The 24,426-nt window shown below is 44.7% G+C and overlaps 1 protein-coding gene across 33 annotated transcripts in view; it reads right to left on the reverse strand.

Moving 5' to 3' along the window:
• NCOR1 (nuclear receptor corepressor 1) overlaps positions 1-24,426 on the reverse strand; it is a 1,832,391-nt gene that overhangs the window by 1,019,450 nt on the left and 788,515 nt on the right. For all 33 annotated transcript variants that reach the window (XM_085649294.1, XM_085649293.1, XM_085649281.1 and 30 more), the window contains one exon: positions 19,774-19,900. In XM_085649294.1, the coding sequence (XP_085505420.1) occupies positions 19,774-19,900 (127 nt within the window). The remainder of the gene's footprint in view (positions 1-19,773; positions 19,901-24,426) is intronic.

Raw genomic sequence — 24,426 nt, forward strand, 5'->3', positions numbered from 1 at the left:
ATTTCTCCATATATGAAGATTATGACCTCAATGCATAATGTCACACTCTTTGTTTCTTATTGCCAAGAGACATTAGGAGATCATTTGCAGCTTGCACTGATCTGATGTTGTGCATTTTGTTGTCTATCATGATTTTAAGAGAAGCAGGAAAGCCCATCTGTACTGTTGCGCCTAACTTGCGGAAAGCGTCCATCCTTCGCCCTAGCTCCCATTGTTTATCCAAGGTGAAGCGGGACAGATCAGAGCGGATCTGGAAGTTATATCCCTTGTATGTCTGTGACTTGAGCTTAAGTCCCTGGTTCAAAATTTGTTCTTTTAAAGAATAGGTATGGAAATTAATGAGAATTTTCCTGGGCTTGGCCCGCTGCATGTTACGTCTGAAGGGGTCTCTATGTATACGCTGAATATCCGCTGCTAACTCCTCAGTAGATTGAGAAATATTTAGTGTTTCTTTTAGTAAGGTAGTTATATAACTCTTGATATCAGCACCTTCGCTCCCCTCAGGAATATTCAAAATGCGTACATTACTCCGCCTTGCGTTGTTTTCCAAAGTCTCCATTCTTTCGGAGAGGGCTTGTTCTTCTTTCCTAAGCTTTACAATATCTTCCGTGGTGCCTTCAGCTCTCATTGATATTTGGCCCACTGTCTCTTCTAAAGCTTGAGTTCTTAGCGTCAGGTTGCCTAGTCTCTCATCAAGAGATTCACAAAAGGTTCTTATCTCTCTCTGGTTAGAGGCTGACTCAGCAAATCCTTGTTTAATCTCTGCAGATAAGGCTGCAAACATTGCTTGTACCGAGGCTACAGAAATAGTCTCTGTGCCTGTAACAACCACTTCACTTAATTCTTGGGATACGCCCAAAGAAGTTTCATCGAATAATCTAGCCTCGTAGCTCATGCAACCTTGAGAGTTTTTCTGGCGGCAATTTCTCGTTTCCGTCAGGATGGTTCAACTTCCCTTTGTTCTTCAAGGATAATGCATCAATTTTTCAAAGGGTTGTTTCGCAAATTTCCACCTGTTAGACGCCCTCCTCCATTGTGGCACCTTAACATCATGTTGGCACAATTAATGAGACCACCGTTCGAACCAATACATAAAGTCGATTTGAAATATCTGACATGGAAGGTGGCTCTTCTTCTAGCACTAACGTCTTCACGTCGCGTCAGTGACATCCACGCTTTTACTATCAATCCTCCTTTCCTACAGTTCAAACCAGATTCTTTAGTATTACGCACTAATCCAACATTCTTGTCTAAAGTGCCTTCAGATTTTCAAATGAATGAACCAATCATCTTAAAGACTTTCTTTGCTAATCCTCAAACACCTGCGGAGCAAAAGTTACATTCCCTGGATGTGAAACGGTGTTTAAAGTTCTACATCAGCAGAACAGCTTCTTTTCGAAAATCTGATCAGCTCTTCATAGCTTATGGACGGTTTCACAAGGGGCGTCCAGTTACAAAACCAACCATTGCACGTTGGGTTTCAGCAGCCATCGCTTTCTGCCATCAAAGAGCGAACAAGCCTTTGCAGTCACCAGTGAGAGCTCACTCCACTAGAGCAATGTCCTCCTCAACCGCCTTATTTGCTGGAGTGCCTTTACATCAAATCTGCAGAGCAGCTACATGGTCGAGCAGACATACTTTTACAAGACACTACTGCTTGGTGACTTTAAACGAGGAGGATGCTGCAGTTGGGCACGCAGTGCTTCGCAATCTTTTTAAATAAGGTGAGCCTCTTCCTTCCCTCCTCCATATTGTTTCCATTTACGTCGAATAATGGTGTCATTTGCACTTATATAGATTTTGAATAACATCATATATATAAGGATGTTGATTGTCATTACGATTCCAGTTTTCGTATGATTATGGAAACAATGGTAATTGTTACTGCTAGCTATTCTATATTCAAGCATGTGAATCTATGAAAGACACCCCAATACTGGAGAAGAACAATTGTTACTTACCTGTAAACAGGTGGTTCTCCAGTATTGGTGTCTTTCATAGATTCACATGCGACCCTCCCTCCTCCCTTCAGAGGCTCCCTTCTCCTCCTACACTCTAAAGTCACTCTGGTGCGACGAAAATCTGAGGTGAGGAGCTCTGAGGAGAAGGTTCATAGAGGGGAGCTGACGCCTGATTGGCTGTAGTTTGGACCAACATAATGACAGAGATAGACTGCGAATGTCTTTTTTTCTCTCTTCATGTATCTCTATGGAGATTTCATATAGGGACATTCTTGATGTTTATCACCTATTTATATGTCTGTTTTTATATGATTACTTGTATATATATATATATATACACACATATATATATACACACACATATATATTCACTGAAAAAACCATAGGTTTCACACATGTTATAGTTAGCTGGACATTTTACTGATAAAAAACCAATGAAATTCCCCCGTTATAGTTAGTGCAGGCAACTAACTCTCACGCGACCGCAATCCTCTGCTGATGCTAATACTGTATTTAGACACTTATTTACCCATGTCTTCTTCCATAAATTTTTAGCTATACATATATTACAAATATTTTTTTTTCTTAAAGACACATATGTCATCAGCAGAGGATTGCGGTCGCGTGAGTTATAGTTGCCTGCACTAACTATAACGGGGGAATTTCATTGGTTTTTTATCAGTAAAATGTCCAGCTAACTATAACATGTGTGAAACCTATGGTTTTTTCAGTTAATTTGCAAGGTTTTTTAAATGCTAATTCCTAACTACAACGTGTGTGAAACCTATGGTTTTTTCAGTGAATTTGTACGGTTTTTTAAATGCTAAGTTACTTTACGCCATTCGTGGCGTGCGCGCCCACTTTACGCAGTTAGTGCCGTGCAGAGGGTGGGTACGCGGTGCGCTACGCGCACCGCGTGCCCACGTTACGCTGGATGGGCCATGTACGCACGGTGCGCTTCGCGCACCGTGCGCACATGGAGGACATATTATGCGCTTCGTTGTGAAAGGTAATGTTTGATTTTTTGTTGTGCTACGGTGCGAACATATGCCATGCACAAATGGTGCCCTTCGGCCACCATTTGCACACGGAGTGTGGAGAATATGGATATTTTTTTTTTTGAAGTTTTTTTACCGTACGCGTACGGTAAGCGTAATCGGCGAATTTTCGAAAAAAATTAAAATTGCTTTTTTGCCCTTGGGGGTTCTTTGAGGACACCTTCATCAAGGCTAGGTGGTTGGGAGCAGTCTAAACAGCCCCTTTATATGTTTTTTGCCTTTGTTTTTCTTCCACCCTCCCAGAGTGCGAGATAGAAAATGGCGGCCGCCGCTTCCTGGTTTCGACCGATTCGAATGCTTACTAAGATCTAACAGCCAATCAGAATCGCGCTCGCGCACGTCACCGTACGCGCACGGTAAGCGCACCGTAAGCTGCCACAGATATATATATTGGTTTAAAGGCTATTTTCTCAGGATCTACTTTACAGATTAACACAAAACCTACAAAAGGCACTTCCTTGACCTGTAGACTACCTCTCTGCCAAATTTCAAGTAACTCTGTTCAGCCGTTCGGTCTGTAGCTGTGTCTAAAGGTCCTATGGAAAAATGCATGGGAAAAACGCGTTTTGGGACCCCCCTTTTATCTCAGCCCCCGCTTGACGAATCCCCCCGAGACTTTCAGGGTAGGAGCGGAGCGTAGCGCCCCACCTATTTTGAAAATTTCGCGAGGATTCGTCGACCGGCGCCAAAGTTATTCCAAATAGAATGTTGCGGATTTCCTATGGAAACAGGGTCCTAACTATAACTACCTACTGGCGACCGCCAGTAGGTAATATATATATATATATATATATATATATACACACATATATATATATATATATATACACACACATATATATATATATATATATATACACACACATATATATTTATACACACACACACACACACATATATATATATTACATACTGGCGGTCGCCAGTAGGTAGTTATAGTTAGGACCCCTTTTCCATAGGAAATCCGCAACATTCAATTTTGAATAACTTTGGCGCCGGTCGACGAATCCTCGCGAATTTCTCAAAATAGGTGGGGCGCTACGCTCCGCTCCTACCCTGAAAGTCTCGGGGGGATCCGTCAAGCGGGGGCTGAGATAAAAGGGGGGTCCCAAAACGCGTTTTTCCCATGCATTTTTCCATAGGACCTTTAGAACGAGCTACAGCCCGAACGGCTGAACAGAATTACTAGAAATTTGGCAGAGAGGTAGTCCCTAGGTCAAGGAAGTGCCTTTTGTAGGTTTGGTGTAAATCTGTTCAGTAGATTCTGAGAAAATAGCCTTTAAATCAATATATATATCTGAGCCCGCTTACGGTACGCTTACCGTACGCTTACCGTACGCGTACGGTGGCGTGCGCGAGCGCGATTCTGATTGGCTCTTAGATCTTAGTAAACATTCGAATCGGCCGAAACCAGGAAGCGGCGGCCGCCATTTTGTGTATTTCACTCTGAAAAAAAGAGTGAAAACAAGAAAAGGGGGCAAAGAGGAGAGTTACAGACCCCCTTACATTTGTGAGGGGGTCAAAGAAGGACTGTAAAGTACAAAAAAAACATTTATTGTTTTTTAAAAAAATCACGGGGTACGCGTACGGTGAGCTTACGGTAAGCGTACGGAAGAAAAATGGCGTGCGCGAGCGAGATTCTGATTGGCTCTTAGATCTTAGTAAACATTCGAATCGGCCGAAACCAGGAAGCGGCGGCCGCCATTTTGTGTATTTCACTCTGAAAAAAAAGAGTGAAAACAAGAAAAGGGGGCAATGAGAAGAGTTACAGACCCCCTAACATTTGTAAGGGGGTCAAAGAAGGACAGAAAAGTACAAAAAAAACATTTATTGATTTTTTAAAAAAATCACGGGGTACGCGTACGGTAAGCGTATGGTAAAAAAAAATAAAAATAAAAAAATGAAATGCAGAATTAAGAGTTCAGATATTAGGGAGCTCTAAAAAGAGCTGTTGTGTTTATGAAGTCATTTTTTTAGTGGTACCTACAAGTAAGTACCGATGCAGAGTCTAAGGTTCAAAAGGAAGACTCTGTTCCCTTCATCATTGAAGTGCACACCATCTCCTCTATAAATGTCTTGCATGTCATAACGCAAGTTGTTGTGGTAAATGGCACCCATACCATAGTCACGGAGGAAAGCAGAAACAGATTTGTTGACGTGCTTTCTTGCTTTGTCAATCTGCGGACAGAAATGATTGGACCAGTTCCATTTTTGCCTTTGGCATATGTTGGAAAACACAAAGGCAGTTTTAGGGAAAAGTGAAAACAGTTGTGTAAAGGTGTCCTTCATAAGCATTTCCAGACCTACCCCAGTCAAAGTGCCTAGGTCATTGCCACCACAGTGCACTATTATGAGGTCAGGGTGTTGGATTTGCATGAAGGATTTCACCAATGGCATCAATTGGTGCCACTTTAACCCTCTCTGACCAATCCATTTAATGTCTACATTTGGCAAAGCAAGGTCTCTCACCATATCTGTTTTCTCTGCATACTTTTCACTCCAGAAGACATAGCTGTGCCCTACAATCCACACTGTGAACATCTTCAAAGGAGAACTGGATGCACTCAGGAGGTGTCTTTCAGTAGAATGGCAATATGAAAAGAAAGACAGTTTGGAAATGGAGGCATACATATTTTTTTCAAAACAAAAAGAACTGATTGGCTGTTTCATACCATTCTAGAATAAAAACTAGGCTGTATGTGTAAATTAATAGAAGCATGTTTTGTATTGGTACAAAAAAATGTGTAACCAAAGAACAGTACTATGGATTTGCTGTTAGGTTTGAAAAGTCAAGCACTCTTGCTCTGTGGAATTGAAACATTGTGTGGCGAACTTCTGACCTAACTCCACACAGCAGTGTTCCATGAGCTGTTGCTATGGTAGCAGGCAGAAGTCAAGTTGGGGGAAGGGTACTAGGCAGAAGTCAAGTTGGGGGCAGGGTACTTTTGGAAAAGGGTTGGTTTTCAACCAATAGAAATGTGTGATTACATTTGAAAAAAAGGGGGAAGCACTGAGATTTGAAACTTACATGTATATGTGTGGAAAAATAGAGGGAAAGTTTGCCATTATCTGGTTCTGCTGAGAGGAGAGAGGTGAACACAACAGAGATCCTGGCTCTGATAATCTGCTGTTTGAGTGCCACATTTCTTTCACAACTAACTAATTTTAAAGGTGAGTTTAGAGTTTGAGAGGGGATGTATATGGTAAATTAAGAAATGAATAATAGAAAAGCAATTCTTTTTGTTGAAGTTGTGTTTATTATTTTCTGTTTTGGGAGAAATTTAAATGTGAGGAACATGTAAAATAATATGGACTATGTTTTCACGATAAATTAAGGTGTACTGGAAAAAAAAAGAATAGTTTAAGGGTTTGAGGTTGGACTCAGTAATGCAAATACATTCAGCATCAGTAAGGCTGGTTGCCCTTGCTGGAATGTAGGCAGCCACCCAGGTTACACATGGTGGTGGTCTGAAAAAGCAGTTTGGACATGTGCATTTAAGAAAATCAAAAAAGTAGTTTCAACCAATCAAAAGTTGTGTTTCATGATCACATGACCTACCGTACGCTTACGGTACGCTTACGGTACGCTTACGGCAAAAGTGCGCATGCGCGTAAAAAAGACACGCGCTTGCACGCATGCGCATAACAGTCACTCCCCGACACTTCCGCGTAACGTGCGCGTGTAGCGTACACGCGTACGCGTCCCACGCGGAGTACGCGCGGCTACGCAAATTGCGTAACTATACGCAAGCAGCGTAGAAAAATTACGGACGTTACGTGAACCGTACGCTTACCGTGAGCTTACGGTACGCGTACTAAAAAAATAATAAAAAAAATAGAAAAAAAGTACTGCTAATAAATTTTACATGTTTATTTTAAAAAATATATTAAAAAAAACATATTAAAGAATTTTAAAAATTTAATCATAGTCTTTATAAAAGGTAAGAAAATTAAAATAAAAATATGTTAGAAAAAATAGAAGAAAAAAAAAAATTAGCATTTAAAAAACCTTGCAAATTCACTGAAAAAACCATGGGTTTCACACACGTTATAGTTAGGACTTAGCATTTAAAAAACCTTAGAAATTCAGTGAAAAAACCATAGGTTTCACACACGTTATAGTTAGGAATTAGAATTTAAAAAACCTTAGAAATTCAGTGAAAAAAACCATAGGTTTCACACATGTTATAGTTAGCTGGACATTTTACTCGTAAAAAACCATTGAAATTGCCCCGTTATAGTTAGTTCAGCTAACTATAACTCGCGCGCCCGCAATGCACTGCTGATGACGTCACATATTACATCACTCATGACATGGTCAGTGACATCACTCATGACATCACTGATGACATCTCAAATGACATCACTGATGACATCATCCTTGTGATAGAGTGGCAGACCTCCTCTCACCCTAATATAACCTTTGATACACACATACAAAAATAGAGACTAAAATTTACAAAAGAATGGACATACCAATAACAGTTACAACAACCTCTTCAGTAATTCTAAGATCCACATACACATCCATTCATTCACCAACAGTTCAATACAGTCACTCATACATGTACTCACTTATCATATGTACTCATACACCTATACATCCTGTTACACAATGCCACTTATCCATAGAGCTACTCACACACATAGTCACCCATGCTAATAAAGAATAAAACATATATTTACTTGCATATACAGTTATTCACACACCACCACACTTACTTCTACGGAAACTTACACATACTTAGTCTTTCAAACAATCACTTATAGAAACACATACTTATTCATACAGGAACTCTTCCAATGTCTCACTCTCACATATACTCACTTATTTACACCAATAGTCACATATACTAGTTTAAAACATATGTAGTTACTCATAAAGATACTATTGAGACAGTCATTCACTCACTAACACACCCATACACACACTCATCCACCCATGCAGTCCTGCACACATGCTCTGATCAACACATACAAACAGTGAGTCAATCATTCATGCACCTATGCACTACGTAATACCCCCCACCGAACCATGCAGACACTCAGACTGATACTCAAAAAACCAACTAATATCCTATATAGACACCCATGTAGATACTCACCAACCCATGCAGCCACTTATACACAAAGTGAGAGACTGATACAGATATTTATATATTTAAACATTACTCACTAAGCCATGTATTCACTATGATACACTTAATCAGTCAGTTACACAATCAATTTTTCAATAAGAAATCATCCATTTAGACAGTAATATACCCATTTATTCTTCCATCGACCTTGAGATATACATATATAAAACATATTTAATTTTCTGAAAAACACACATTCACTGGATGATGTCATCAGTGATGTCATTTGAGAGGTCATCAGTGATGTCATGAGTGATGTCACTGACCATGTCATGAGTGATGTAATATGTGACGTCATCAGCAGTGCATTGCGGGCGCGCGAGTTATAGTTAGCTGAACTAACTATAACGGGGCAATTTCAATGGTTTTTTACGAGTAAAATGTCCAGCTAACTATAACATGTGTGAAACCTATGGTTTTTTTCACTGAATTTCTAAGGTTTTTTAAATGCTAATTCCTAACTATAACGTGTGTGAAACCTATGGTTTTTTCACTGAATTTCTAAGGTTTTTTAAATGCTAAGTCCTAACTATAACGTGTGTGAAACCCATGGTTTTTTCAGTGAATATATATATATATATATATATATATATATATATATATATATATATATATATATATATATATATATATATATATATATATATATAATTACTGTATATATTGCTATATTATTTACCGTGGGACTCCCACTCCGACGGCGGGGAATATATTCAAGCATGTGAATCTATGAAAGACACCCCAATACTGGAGAAGTGCGGCCGTCTACCAACACCAGATCTGTGAGCTGTCCTTGAGCTTGGTTCCACTGACGTGCTAAGCATTCCTGCAGAGGACGCATTTGGAGTCTTGCGTGAGGTACTATGAATATGCAAGAGGCCATCATCCCTATCAGCTGCATGAACACTCGAGCTGGAAGAGAGTGTTGCGGCTGATTTGTTAGGAGTTTCTGCATGGTTACTATCCTGGCGGGACTGGGGTAAGCAAGTGCTTTTGAGGTGTCTATTGTGGCACCAAGGTACTGTTGTATGTGAGATGGTTGTAGATGAAACTTTGCATGGTTTACTGTGAACCCTAAGTCGTGGAGTAGCTGAATTGTTGCGCGAGTATGACGTACACACTGATCGTATGAGTTGGCTTTTATGAGCTAATCGTCCAAATATGGGAAGACGTGAATGTGTTGTCTTCTCAGGTGAGCTGCAACAACCACCAGACACTTGGTGAATACTCTGGGTGCTGTGGTTCTCCGAAAGGGAGTACATTGAATTGGTAGTGCTGGCCTTCCACTATAAACCGGAGATATTTTCTGTGAGAGGTGTGAATGGGTATATGAAAGTAGGAGTCCCTGAGATCTAGAGTGGCAAGGAAGCTGCCTTGGGACAGGAGAGGAAGGACTTGTTGAAGCGTGACCATGTGAAAGTGGTCTGAGTGTATGTAGAGATTTAGGGGTCTGAGGTCTAGGATAGGTCTCAGAGATCCGTCCTTCTTTGGGATGAGGAAATACAGGGAGTAGACTCCTGCGTTCAGCTGATGCAGGGGGACTGGCTCTATTGCATGTTTTTGTAGGTGGGAGATTACCTCCTGCTTTAGAAGTGATAAATGTTCTAATGACATTGGGTGCTGTCTGGGTGGTATGGTTGGGGGAGTGGAGGTGAGTTCCAGACAGTAACCTGTTTGAACAATTTGCCTCACCCACCCGTCTGCGGTGATGGTGTTCCAGATAGGAAGGAACTGTAGTAATCTTCTCCCAACAGGTGTAGGATGGTCCGGGGGGCGGAGGGAAGTCATTGGCTAAGGGTGGAGGCAGAGCAGGTGTTGTTAGTTCTGCCTCTACCTTTGTTATTATTGCCTCTGTAGCCTCCTCTCTGATAACCCTTGGTCAATGTGGTTTGGGTGGGAGTCTTGTAAGACGTGGAGGAATAGCCTCTGGAGTTGCCTCTAAGAGGAGCGACGAAAGGAGCGTCTGGGAGCTTGCGGCTGCAAGGCTCCCATTGATTTAGCCGTGTCAGGGTCTTTTTTCATCTTCGAGAGATGAATCCACAGTAGGTCCAAACAAGTATTCCTGGTCAAATGGTGATTGAGAATAGACGTTTGTAGTTCAGGTTTAAAACCGGAAATGCGTAGTCAAGCGTGTCTACGCAGGAAGACACTTGTGTTTATGGCTCGGGAGGTGGTGTCTGCCACGTCTAGAGCGCAGCAAATGGAGGTGTTAGTGATGAGCTTACCCTCTTGTGTGAGGTCATTAGCCCTGTTTTTATATTTGTCAGGCAAATGTTGCAATAGGGTCTCTAACTGGTCGTACTGCGCCCCATCATACCTAGTTAACAAGGCTTGAGTGTTGGCGATACGCCATTTGTTAGCTGCTTGAGATGCTGTGCTTTTACCGGAAGCGTCCAATAGTTTGGACTCCTTGTCGGGAGGTGGAGCATCCCCTGACGTTTGAGAGTTAGCCCTCTTCCTGGTGTAGGAGACTACTAACAAATCCAACGGAACGTGGCCTTTCATGTATGCTGGGTTTGCTGGGGTGGCTTTATATTTCTTTTCTATCCTTGGATTGATAACCCTAGCCCTAATGGGGTCTTTAAACTCTTCAGTTGCATGTTCAATTACCCCTTTCAGCATGGGTAGAATGGGGGTGGTCTTTAGTGAGATGTCAAAAGTAGCCATTAAAAAATCCTCATCCACGTGGTCTGTGTGTAAGTCAACCCCGTGGTACTGTGCAGATCTGTGAACGAGCTGGCTGATGCCCATGGTATCCTCTGGAAGGGAAGGTCTAGAGGGATAGATGTTATCCTGTGGAACGTTAGGGACATCTGGTGTATTGTAATCGTCCCATGGGTATGAGGTGGACTAGGATCCCCTAGTGGCTCATCATGTGCACCCTCCCCTGTGTCATAAGAAGCGTCATCGTCCACTGGTGGAGGAGATGATGGGGAGGAGGTGGAGAAGGGATCCTGACAGGAGATGTCGCAATGTCCCTCTTTTTAAGTGCTGGAGCCGGTGTAGGCGAGTCCAGTGGTCTCTTTCTAGAACTCAGAATCAGTTGACCAGTCTTTGGATCTTTAAGAAGAGTCTTTTGGGTGAGATCTGGCTTAAAAAGCTCTACTGTGGGAGGCATGTCCTTTGGTGCTGATTTTTTGGTTCCGAATGCTTGCGCTGCACCGACTTTAGAGCGGTTTTGTGCTCTTTGGGCTTGGAACCGTGAGGTTTTGAGGTGTTTGTAGGGGTCTGCGGAGCCGGTTTTTTCAGATCCAAATGCTTTTTGGCTCTGAAGTTTAAGAGTCTTTAGTCTTCGGTATCGGCTTTTGGTCGGTTCTGATGCTTTTTTCGTAGTCAAGGGATTGGTGCCGGTAGGTTTGGGTGCAGAGTGTGTCGATGAGGAGGCAGTAGTGGGCACCGCAGGGAGTGTGGTGTCTTCTTTTCGGTGTCGGTGTCAGAGTTTTGGTACAGACAGCAGGCTGACTCGAGCCCGAGTGGCCTGCAGGCTTTGTTGTTGGCTTCTTGGCCGGGCCCGGAGGCGGGGCTTGAGAAGTACCTTCTGAGTGTGCACCTGGGTCCGAAGGTGAAGGTGTGACGAAAGCCTTTTTCGGTGGTGGGGGGGGAATGGGTCGGGGTCGACGGCAGTACTTCCGACCTGCTGCCCAGGAGCGATGTCTTCGATGTCAGAGTCTGCTTCGGAGGCGCTGACTAGGCCTTCTTCGACCCGCTCCTGTTCTGGTACATCGACGCCCTCTTGGAAGAAGTCGTCGGGAATGGAAGTCGACGAGCGAGTCATTCTTCTTTGAGCTCATCGATCCTGAATGGTCTTTTTGGAGCAGAAAGAGGCACAAGCTGGACAGTCTCTGGCCTCGTGCTCTGGTGGAAGGCAGAGGTTACACACCTCATGCAGATCTGTGTGTGGAAATTTCGACCCACATTGAGGAAACTTCTTGAATGGAGTCCTTTCCATCAGCCAGATGTAGAGGCCCACGTACGCCCGAAGGCCTTAGTCGACGACTGGAATCGAGGACTTAGATATTGGTGAGATGCGCAAGGATCGGGATCGAAAACAATACCCTAGAGAAAGGTGAAGAATTGCGTGTCGAAAGTGGGATCGGTAACAGTACCAAGCTGGAGCGCGATAAACACATCCAAGCCCGATGGCGGTAAAAAACAATCTGAAGATGGAGCCGATGCCCACGCACCCTATGATCCAAAGGAGGAATCACCCATTGCGTGACTTCCAAAGACTTTTCCAAGACAAAAACAAGTGCACATATCCGGGCCCAACACCAGATGGCGATCTATGCTGTGTGTGATCTGCAGCTATATGCCTCAAACACAGCATTCTCCACACCTAATGGGCACCATCAGTTCACTTGTTTGAGAAAGTGCCCGCTTTCTTGAATGGTATGCCCCCAATTTTTGCTTAATTGCTGATTTACTTTCAGTGTGCCCTGGGCTCCTGCCAATCAGGTACCCAGGGCCTGTGTTCCTTCCCTGAAACTGCATTGAAGCCTAAACCCAATTGGCATCTATGGCCACATGTCAGCCCCTGGTAAATGGTACCATAGGTACCCAGGGCACTGTGACCAGAAAAGGCCCCTAAGGACTGCAGCACTTATTGTGCCACCCTTGAGGCCCTGTGCCCTGACACACACACACACTGCCTTTGCCGGCTGAGTGCCTGCGTGTAGAACAAAACAAAGACGACATGGCACACATCCCTGTGTGCCATGCCCACAAACCACTGCCCTGACATACATCAGTCACCCCTCTAGCTGGGTGCCCTATGCCAGTGGTGAGGGTACAGGTGCAGGAGCCCTGTACCCCTAGAGTGACCAGGTCCATTCCAGGACCCTGTAAGTGCAGTGCTGCCATTAAGAGTATATGGTGCTGGGAGGTTGTCATTATGAACTCCACAGCACCATAATGGCTGCACTGAAGACTGGGAAGTTTGGTATCAAACTTCTCAGCACATTAAATCCACCCTAATGCCAGTGTGGGATTTAATGTAAAATGCACGACAGAGGGCATCTTCGAGATGCCCCCTGAAACTCGACCAACTCCGAGTGACCTGACTGAGTGGCTGCGCAGGCTGCCACTACCAGCATGTTTCTGGACCCCTGGGTCGAGAGCTTGATGCTCTCGGGGGCCTGAAACAATGCACATCCTGGGACGAGGTGCCAAGCCTCCTCCCCAGGATGGGCAGGGTTCACGAAGGAGAAGCTTCAAAGGCATGCCGCCTTTGTGAGCTTCTCCAGACCACTTGCTGTACTCAGCAACTGGTCCCCACTGGTTCCGACCCCCACTTTGGTCAGGAGAACCGGTGAGAAAAACAAGGGAAAAACAAGGGAGGAAGAGAGGTGTGCCCACCTCTGCCAACTTCACCCCTCAGGTGGGACAGCTGAGGTGATGCCCAACTCTCAGTCCACGCCAACTTGAAGATGGGGGGACTCAGCCAACCAGGGATAAACTCCCAGCACCATATACTCTTAATGGCAGCACTGCACCGCCTGTGCAACATTGGTGTCACAGGCGATGCTTTGAGATGGTTTGAGTCTTTCCTTAACAACAGATCTTTCCAGATCTTTGACGGGGATTCACTATCACCCAGTAAATCGCTGATCTGTGGAGTACCGCAGGGCTCCTCATTGAGCCCTGCGTTGTTTAATGTATATATGGGGCCACTGGCTGGGATCGTCAAACCACACGGTATTAAAATTGTATCGTATGCCGACGATACCCAGCTAGTGGTCTCATTGGCACAAGAGGGTACCAAACAATCGTCAGGAGGTCTGTTGAAATGTCTCGAGGATGTTAAGGAGTGGATGACACTCTCCTCCTTAAAACTTAATGGAGACAAAACTGAGCTCATGCTCCTGGGCTCAGCATCCCCAGGGTCTCTCATCCCCCTCTGGCCTCCCTGCTTGGGTACACCCCCAACTCCCAAGGACAGCGTAAAAAGCCTAGGAGTCTGGCTTGACAAAACCCTTTCCTTCTCCACTCAGGCCACCAAACTATCTGCCACATGCTTTGGCCTACTAAGAACATTAAGGAAAGTTCTCCCTCTCCTACCAATGGATGCCAAACAAGTGGCAATACAGGGCCTGATTCTGTCCCGGCTAGACTCGAACAATGCCCTGTATGTTGGAGCCCCAGAGAAGACCCTGCGAAAGTTACAGGTGGTACAAAACTGTGCGGCCCGCACCCTGTTACAGATCCCGCGGACTCAGTCAGCAAAACCTGCAATGAACAGTCTACACTGGCTTCCAGTGAGACAAAGAGTGGCATTCAAGGCTCTCTGTATTGCCCACCGGGCTTTCTGGAAGTCGGGCCTAGCCATCATCGACAATCTAATCACGCAATACCACCCCAACAGAAACCTTAGATCTACGGAGGCCTTCCTGGCTGTGGTACCCAGAGTCAGGAGAGCTAGGTCCGGAGGCAGGATGTTCTCCTTAAACGCCTCTAAGATGTGGAACTCACTCCCTTTATACCTCCGGACTAATTCAAACCTACTCTCCTTCCGCAAACAATTGAAAACCTACTTGTTTGCGAGGTCCACCGAACTTTAAAACCCATCCGCCATATTCAGTTCTGTCTGATGCTTCAGCGCTTGGACGCCCTTGGGCAGCAACCGCGCTATATAAATGACAATACAATACAATACAATACTTACAATGTCTAAGAATGGACTTCGACAGTGTAGGGGTACAGGGCTCATGCGCCTGTACCCTCACCACTGGTTTAGTTCACCCAACTAGAGGGGTGACTGATTTATGCCAGGGCAGTGGGCTGTAGGCATGGCATTACACACAGGGATGTCACCGCTTTCAAAGCTGTTCAAAGTGCATCCGTCTCTGTGAGAGACGGATGCACTTTGAACACTAGATCCTTGAAGCACCCAGTGGGTTTTCGAAAGCGGTGACCGAGTACGAACAATTTAGATTGATATCCAATTATTAATGGAACCCTGTAGTCCAAGTTAATTAAACTATTCTACTGGTATAATGGATGATCCCAGGGGACAGATCCCCTCTTAATTTATACCAGTGCCAACAATCCGCTCTCCATCTCTTGAAGCCTACAGGCCCAACCACAATAGTATCACCTCCAGTCAAGGGTGGCACATGGTGTCCTGGGGAAGATCCTGGCGTAAGGAATTGAGCAACCTACCTTGTCTTGGGGGGGGTCGAAACATCTGTCATATGCCAGTTTGATCAACAGTGCTTTCTCACTGTGATAGTGTACTCATATTCATGGCTATGTATTTTCCATCATTTAACTGTGAGGCTTCAGAAAAGCAGTCTCTATTGTAAATAATTATGTGATGAACAATGTCACTATCTTTCCTTTACACTTTTCCAACCCTCACTTGATTCACACTACCTCTCCTCCTTGCTTTTCTCCCCTGTACGTGGGGCACTTGTTTGACATATCTTTGGATTCATATGCATTTGAAATGTTCAATGTGATTAAATAACATTGGACTTAAAATTCACATTGTATAAGTGTATTAGTGCCTACTGTGTTTTAACTCTGTATTTTCCTAAGAAATGTTCTACTGGGATGAATTCTGTACTGCGTCACTCCCCTCGGCAACTGCACCAAGCTCTCAGGGGTAGGGTGTTGGGAGAGGAAAGTGGGGTCATCCTATCCACAGGAGACCCTGTGTTGGGCCTTGTCCAGGTATCCAAAAGGATGTCAGTGAGGGCTTCATTAAACGGTAGCAGAGGCTCCAAAGATCTCACTGCCAGATGAAGCACCTCTGTCAGTCCTGACTGCCACCGTAGGTAGCTCGAGGTTGAGAGCCTCGACCACCATACTCAACACCACAGCGTAAGACGCTCCCTCCTCTGTAGCCACGGTAGGAGGAGACAACATGCCAAGGTCTGGTGAGGTATCCAGACCACTGGCTTCCACCGGTTCTCGTCTCCAGTCCTGTTAATTACCTAGCTGGTCAGTCAAAGGGTCTCCAGACCCCTCCCAGTCCTCCTCACCCACTTCTGGCTGCCAAACTGGTCTCAAAGAGCCAGGGTAGAGCAGGGGCACGAAAGTACCCGTCGGCGCCGGTCCGGCTCAGTGTCTACATCGGGGTGGAGGTGTAATCAGGTCGACAGGCGCTGATCCGGATCCAAGCCTGGATCCAAGGGTGCCCTGCGGTGACAGAGCTGCCAACATCGAAGGCCCAGGGCCCCCAGCCGAGTCCACGGGGCCTGAAAGCTCACCGGCGGAGTCGGTCTGCCCAAAGATAGAATGCATCGGTTCGTAAAAGGTGCGAAGCTGGCCAGGTGTTGGTCCGAGTCCCGGGAAGGGAAAGAAATTTGAAGACGACCCTTGGGGCTCCGCACGCGGAGCCACAGGAGGGGCAGCACCTGCATCCCTCGTAGCTTCAGCCGACCGACAGGGAGAAGTCGATGAGGGACTGGGCTTCTTTGACTTCTTCTCGTGCTTCGACTTACATGTGGAGTGTGAAGACTTCGAAGAAGACTGGTGGTAGAGGCTCCACGACCGGTCCCTCGACCTCCAACGCGACCGGGACCTCGAACGGAACCGACTACCGGGCTTCGAGAAGCTTTCAGGACCGCTCCCGCAAAGTCTTCGGATTTGTGGTCTGGCAGTCGGAGCATGACTTGGGGTTGTGGTCGCGCTCCAGGGAAAACAGGCACACACGATGCGGATCAGTCACCGACATCAGCTGGCTGCAGGAGCCGCAAGCCTTGAAACTGGGCATCCCTGACTCAAAATCGATGTCGACAAAAGTCGGTAAAAAGTCAGTCAAAAAGTGACTGAAGGTAACGCTCTTTTTCGATCTGCACTGGCTGGCGTGGAAAAAGAAATAACTGACGTCAGTGTGCGAGGGAGGAGTCTAAGTAGCTACCCTAACGTCATCCCGGTGACCACAACGCCAACGAGGAATGCGGTGTCGACCGACGCCACCTTTCGACAAGTAAGGGTATTGCGGACGAAACATTTTCAGGATCCAGTCTGATGCCTGGAGGTAATTCTAAGGTAAGCAATCTATAACTAATTGTCTCTTTCAGATCTGTGTACTAATGTCCTGTGTTGCTAAAACGGTGTTAGAACAGTGATTCATGCCAAACTCAAAAAGTAATCAAAGTGATCTAAATGTAATCTAAAAGTAATCACAAGCATTTTTGAACAGTTTACAAATCATTTTCTTGCCAGCAAAAGCAATCTGAATGTTCCTACAAAGCAACTGTTCACTGCATTGTGATAAGTGTCATTCTATGAAGAGTTTAACTTACCTGCTACTAAGTATATCTTGGTTATGAAAATAAAACATTTCTTTTTATGCAAACAATTGGTCTGGAGTGTGTAACATAATTTCTTCCCAGAGTGTGTACAACAAATGCTTAACACTACCCTCCTGATAAGCCTGACTTCTCAACCACTCTACCACAAATGAGTGTAAGGTATTATCTACTTTAGCCTCTGCTAGAACTCTGGGGATCCACTGGACGCCGAGCACACTATATCTTACGTTGGTGTAGTATATACAGGGCTAGAATCCTACAATTCATTAAATATTTATGTCTCGACGACTTCTATTAGATTTTTGTCACTTTGGTCTTATATTTATAACATTACGTTCCATTTTTCTAACATAGTGTGGTGTTTTAATTGTGTTACTGTTTAAAGTGTTGCACAAATACTTTACACATTGCCTCTTAGGTTAAGCTTGGCTGCTCTGTGTCCCGTGCTCTCCATAGGGTGAGCACAGGATAAGTTAACATGTGTTTGTGACTTACCCTGCTTAGGATTGTGGTCCCTGCTTGGACAGGGTGCATAGCTCTGACAACCAGAAATTCAAATTTTAGCAGATGGAAAAGAGAATGGGAAGATGGAAACTGCATACTGGGGCACTGTAGGGCCTCTGCTTTGTGTCAAAGAGAGTCATGACAACCCCTCCTATGGTTGGCGCTCAAAAGTAAAGATTTTTAGGGATAAATACGTTTACACTCTAACACAGTCAGTTTATCTCTTAGCCTAGAAAGAGGGGACAATAGTTACCCTCGTAAACAGAGAGGCACCTTCAGTGGTACCTTACAATCAAAGTATTGCCCTAATGCCTCAGAGTAAAATTGGAGTACCTCTCAGTGGCCCCACATGCTTGTAGGTTTCATGGAGTAGCGGATGACAAAATGTACATGGGCAGGAACTACACAGCAATGCCAGGTTGTGCAGTGCACACATGGTCAAATGTTGGAAATATCAACTTGAATATAAGAATATTGTGAATCTGGGACACCCATCGTAAATAACGTAATTCACTGAATAAGTACCAGAAAACTGGTAACTGCCTAGATCTCCAAGAAAAGGCCTAAAAGGGCAGCATTGACTATTCAGGAGTGGTGCTTGTTATTTGTTTGAAGGCTTTCAGGATACCAGATTTTGGGATTGGGAGGAGGAAACACCATGTATTTTAACTATGGGTACCAAAAACTGCTGCTGAAGCTTCCAGTCACTCGGATCTCCAGTTTGGTATCCAAGGTTGGCCCAAATTCACAATTGGGACAAGAGTATGTCTTGTACAAGTGCTGAACACATTTAAGGTGGAAAAAGCCTTGCAAATACTAGCGCCTTAGCCTTTAACAAATATAAGCATAGGAGAAGACTGATCAAATTTAAAGCTGTGAGGCAAAAATTAGGATAATTACCAAACAGACCTACACGCGAGCCAGCATACACTTTTATGAGAATAAAGAATCTATTATGTCAGGCTTTCTATTTAGTAGTTAAGGCGCATCATTTACAGTATGTTACCAATCGGATCTGAACATATAGGCCATTTTTGCGCAAGCTGCAGCATGTAATAAAGCAGGAAAAATTCCAGTATATTCTGCTGCTTGTTCAGTGTGCAACAAAAACTTTCCTGCAGTTTGTTGCATCTGTTCAGGGTATAAATAAAGCTTGCATTACTGCCTGCAATGTATATGTTTTGTGTGTCATGACAACGCTCTGATTGGTCCTGTCATCTTTGATGTATGTGGCTCTGCTGTGAAGAAGCTTGCACTGCTTGGTAAGCATATATGCCCGGCCTGTATGGAAGTGGACCAGTTACTATTGATTTTAGATCAAGCTCTTTCAATTATATCGCTTTTCTGAAATGTTTCATAACCAGAGGCCCACTTGTTGTATCTGTGCTCTTTCAGACAAACCAACTTAACAGTGCAGGAATGGATGGGAGACTGCCACTTAGATATGAAACCCAGATGCTATGTGGGTCAGCTGATGGAGTCAATCAGTGGAGGAAAATTTGAAGCATCACTTACAGGGTATGAAGGAAAAAAGAATAGAGATAAAAAGAGGCAAAGAAGAATACAAGAAATGCAAATTAATATTGAAATAAGAGCAATATTTAAACAGCAGAGAATCAGGTTGTGCTCCACACTGTTCGCAAGGAGACATGGACGAGCATTTACATAGAACAAAAAGCTCAGATTTATACAATTCCATTCATATTGATTTCACTGGAATCTTAAAACCCAGCAGGACATTCATGTATAATTCTAAGCTAGAATTACTACCATAAGACGGTGAGTTATCCTTTCAAGGGGACTGGTCTCTACCCACACATCAGCACCAGAGTTGGGATTTGTAAGTGCATACCATCACTCTCCTCCTGGTTCTCCTCTTCAATCGATCCTTCGTTGTCATCATCTTCCAGTGCGGAGACTGTTGAAGCGATGCTGTCACACTGTGAAACATCTCGTTCTTCACGTGGCCGCCGAGCAGTCTACAGGAAAAAAAAAAAAAAAAAGAAAGGAAGCCATGGTCAGTCATTTTTCTTGTTGTGAGAAGGCAGTGATTTCTTGCATATGTTTAACCAGGAAACAATATTTTGTTTCTTGAGATGCCAACATCAGGCAAACTTTACAAGAGCATCTGGTGCTCCAAGAAAAACGATTGGAAATTTGGAAAATGTGTACTTCCATTTCTCTTAAGAAAGTTGTTGATTTGATTCAGGTGGAGGATTTAGTTATGTCAATGCAAATCTTGGTTATAGATTTTTAAAACAGGAAACAATGGAAGGGTCATCACCATTCCGAGTGGTCATATTGCATCCAACTTCTATGCAGATTGCAAGGAAGTTTCAGTAACTTCAAAACTACTAAGGAGAGCGACAGGTTCATTTCACTTTAACATTTCTTTGTCCTTGTAAGCAGTTTCAGAAAAAATTAGTCACAGCATTCAAATATATTTAGGTCAATAAAAACCAAAGTGGTATGCGCATCAAATATTAGAGTTCTTTAGTTTGCTGGACACAATCATTGGTTAAAAAAAAATCTAACAACAGCTTTGTCTCCCATGATCATGCATCCCTTAACACATGGATCTTTAAGGTCATATCAAAGAGGGTATAAAAGCAGGCTTCACGTTTGGGTGCAACAATTCACAAAATAGACTCTCCTTCCCAAGTCATTAGAAAAAAATATTTAGCATTTGCCAGGCCTACAAGGCAGGTCATTCACTGACATTAACTAGTTCCTCCTCTACTTAACAGCACAACATTTCATTTAAGAAATCAGATTCTTTTTTCCCTGGGATACGTTGGTAGTGACTGGTAACTGGGCAGTATCTGTGGTGGGCCCCAGGCCCCCAATTCTAATACACTCCTTGGGCATAAATAACTATACACAGACCACAGTGTCACATCCTGCCTGACAGGTTTCTGAGAGCCACAAGTAACACCATGGCATACTTGAAAGGGAGAGAAAAGCATGTCATGACAATTCTTGGATATTCTCTGATTGTGTTTGATTCAAATTGAATTTAGTGTTCAATGTGGCAGCACACGAGGATTACCATAGTGCACTCTACTACAAACCCACAAACGACATAGCCTTTGGTTGATGTCTTTTGTCATTTTCAAAAAGCCCTGGCCTAGGGGAAGTATCAAGAGCAATGACTTGAAGTTCAACATACCAATTCTCTGTGGCATGAGTGCCCTATCCACATCATAATAGTTTGAATCCATATCAAATACAGTATGCAACGCATGTGTGTTCTTTGTGGAGGAGGCAAAGTGCAATGAGCATCTCATCCTCAGGTGTTAATGGAGAGGGCATTAGGATTCCGGCAACCAGCGTGGAGTGTGGTGGCAGAGTCGGTATGGGAGCAAAGGGAGGCCCAGTGGTGGATTCAGAGCGTCCAACTGGCACCAACGGGGATCAAGCCGGTTATGTCCCAGGTGGAGGACCTCTAAGCTCCTTTGGGCCCCGTAAGCACACCTAAGAGACTCAGTCAGGATCGGAGAGTCTGAGTATGGCCTTGGGGACCTCATTGATCTGCCTCTGACACAGACAGACTCAAACTCATGTTGTACCTGGACAGGTTGGGGAATGGACTTTGAGGTCAACTGACAGAGCAAGATGGAAAAGCATGACGGCACCTTTGTGCTTTTTCAGGAGAAAGTGAGCAACATGAATGGATGGAGTCTTGCTTGGGTTTATGATGTTTTTTTATTAGACTAACTCAAAACTTAAAGTGTGTCAATGACTGACCTCGGGAACGGCTCCTACAGTTTCCTGGACTGGGACTGTAACGGGGACGATCCTTCAACTTGTATCGGTCTTACTGCGGAGTTTTCCGGTGCTTGGCGACAGAGTTTCAACTTGCAGTCACATAGGGCCTTCAAGTTCGACACGCAGGCTTAGAGTCATGGTTCAACGCTAGGCACCAAAGGCAAACATTTGTTTGAGATAACCCTATAATTTTGTGATATGCATTTCCTTGCAAACGGAAAGTGTCTCAAAGAGACGAGAGGTAGCTCCAAATCTGTGTCTGATCGCGTGGAAAGGAAGGAAGTGATGTCAGCATAGGGAACGGGCGACAATATATGCTCAGAACATCATTTGCGCAACAGGACAGCATCAGTGAGGAGACACACGGCACCACCTACTGGTGTGCAGATTGTGAGAAATTTTGTTTTATTTGTTTTATTTTAGAACCAACAATAGGTATTAAAATATACTTTCTCAGAATGAGAAGCTTTAGGTAAATACTTTTGCAATATGCATTTGGCTTTTGTAGATAGTTACAGGTTGTTGCAATAGGCAACACAATTTCAAACACAATAATGCATTGAGTTGAATGGAAGTTTTAAGTTATTTGCAATAATTACTGTCAGGATTACTTTTGTAATTCAGTCCTGGGACAGTTCTTAGAAACAAGTGATAAAAGTCAAGTTAGTTACTGTTATGATTTTTAGACAATATTTTGCTATTTTAAAAGTTGACACTTAAAAAATATTTCATAGAAAACAGACAATGATTCCCTATGGAAGAAAATTCAAGTTGCAGGTATAGTATGTTCTCGTTACTTTTGTAATCCAGTACTGGGTGCCTAGACTCAGTACTGGGACCTCTATCTAAAACAGGTAAGTAATTACGTTTTCACAGTTGGTACGATTTTTAAAGAATATTTGAAGTTTGCAAAAATCGTCAGAAGAAATTTCACAGAAAAACAGTCAATGATTTCCTATGGAAGAAAATTGGGTTACTGGTAAGTACGGTTGTGAATATTTCTGAGGGTCAGTGCTGGGCACCAAGATCCAGCACTGGGATCTCTCCTAATACCAGGTGAGTATTTTCGTTTTCGTTACTCGGCTGATTTTTGGTGAATATTTTAAGTTTTAGAAACTCCACACTTAGAAGAAATTTCAGAAAAAAACAGTCAGAAAAATGAGTTTTGGGGTAAGTACTTGACTGGCAGAGTTAAGGTTCTGGGCACAGACTCAGGGGTCTCCCAGGGTCAGGTAAGTACAGTTGTTACACCCTCAGCGGCACTGGGGCAGCTGGGTGCAGAGTGAGTTAGGCCCAATGTTAGCCTATGGGAATGAGGGGGGCCTTGGTTGGTGGCTGCTGACTAGCATGCCACGCGTCTTTGGGAGCTGGGCTCCTGGTCACTTGCTCAGGGCAAATGGGGAAGTAGATAGGTGTAGAGGTTACACTGCCAGGGCCACTCGGGTGGCTGGGTGCAGGGTGCTTTTGAGCCTTTGTGCGCTCAATTGATTTCAATGGGAAAGCTCCTGGTTGAAAAAAGGCTGCAAGCTCGGGGACAAAGATTCTTCAGGTGCGACCACCACTTCGAGAGGTAAGTTGGGAAGTTGCAGGATAGGTAGGCACCCAGGAGCTGGGCACAGGGGGCTGCAGGGCACCGGGCTCAGGGGTGTCTTTTTGCGTTGGGAAATCTTACCCTCAGCTGGTCGCGGTTGGAGGGGTCCTTGGGTCTGAGGCTGCAGGCGTCATCAGGAGCGTCGAGGTGGGTCCTGGATTCGGGGGTCACAGTAGCCGGGGGGACGTCCTCGTGGTCTTTGTTCACTCCGGCACAGGCCAGGCTTGGCGGGTGCAGGAGTCGCGGTTCCTGGCTGATGCCAGGGGTTTGTTACTTGCTTTGAGCAGTACCACTGCTCGTGGGAGTCCCAGTTGGTTAGAGTCACAAGGCAGTCAGGTCCTCCGGAGATTTTGAGGTTGCTGACCACTGGAGACGCCGGGGTTTAGAAGGAGCATGTTCGAGGGTCGACAGGCCTGTAAGGGCTGCGGTCAAATCAGTTGGTATCTTCCTCTTGTTAGCAGCTGCATGGCAGGTCTTCTTGTTTCTTGATCTTCTTGCTTGTTTTGGAATCTGGATCGCAGGAAGGTTGGTTCAGGGTGCCCCTAAATACTAAATTTAGGGGCGTTACAGGTAGGTAAAGGGCAGGGACCAATGGGTCCCTGTCCTGGGGTGGGTACACCCCCTATTCTGCTACTCTCCTGTGGGAGGGGAGCAGTAGCCTAGTCCTGATTGGGCAGGGCCTCCCATCTTCAAGATGGCGAGCGCCCGCAGATGTGCTTCACCTCGCCTCCCCCACCTGAGGGGTGGGGTTGGCAGGCTGGCACATCCCCAGTCCTTATTTGGGGTTTCCGGACAGGCTTCCCGCCAGAGTTGGGGCTGCAAGTGGCCTGGGGAATCTCACAGAGGCGGCATGCATTTGAAGCTTCCCCCTGTCCATCCTGGGGGAGGAGACCTAGCACCTCGCCCAGGAAGTGCATTGTTTCAAGCCCAGGAGAGCAGGGGCTCTCCTACCCAGGGGTCCAGCAACATGTCTGCTGTATGGCAGCCTAGGCAGCCCCTCAGACAGGACGTGGATTGTAGGTTAGGTTCAGGGGGCAACTCTAAGTTGCCCTCTGTCGTGCATCTTACATTACATCCCACACTGGCATCAGTGCGGGTTTAATGTGCTGAGAAGTTTGATACCAAATTTCTCAGTCTTCAGTGCAG

The sequence above is a fragment of the Triturus cristatus genome, chromosome 3_2, assembly GCF_964204655.1.
Source record: "Triturus cristatus chromosome 3_2, aTriCri1.1, whole genome shotgun sequence".
Taxonomy (NCBI): domain Eukaryota; kingdom Metazoa; phylum Chordata; class Amphibia; order Caudata; family Salamandridae; genus Triturus; species Triturus cristatus.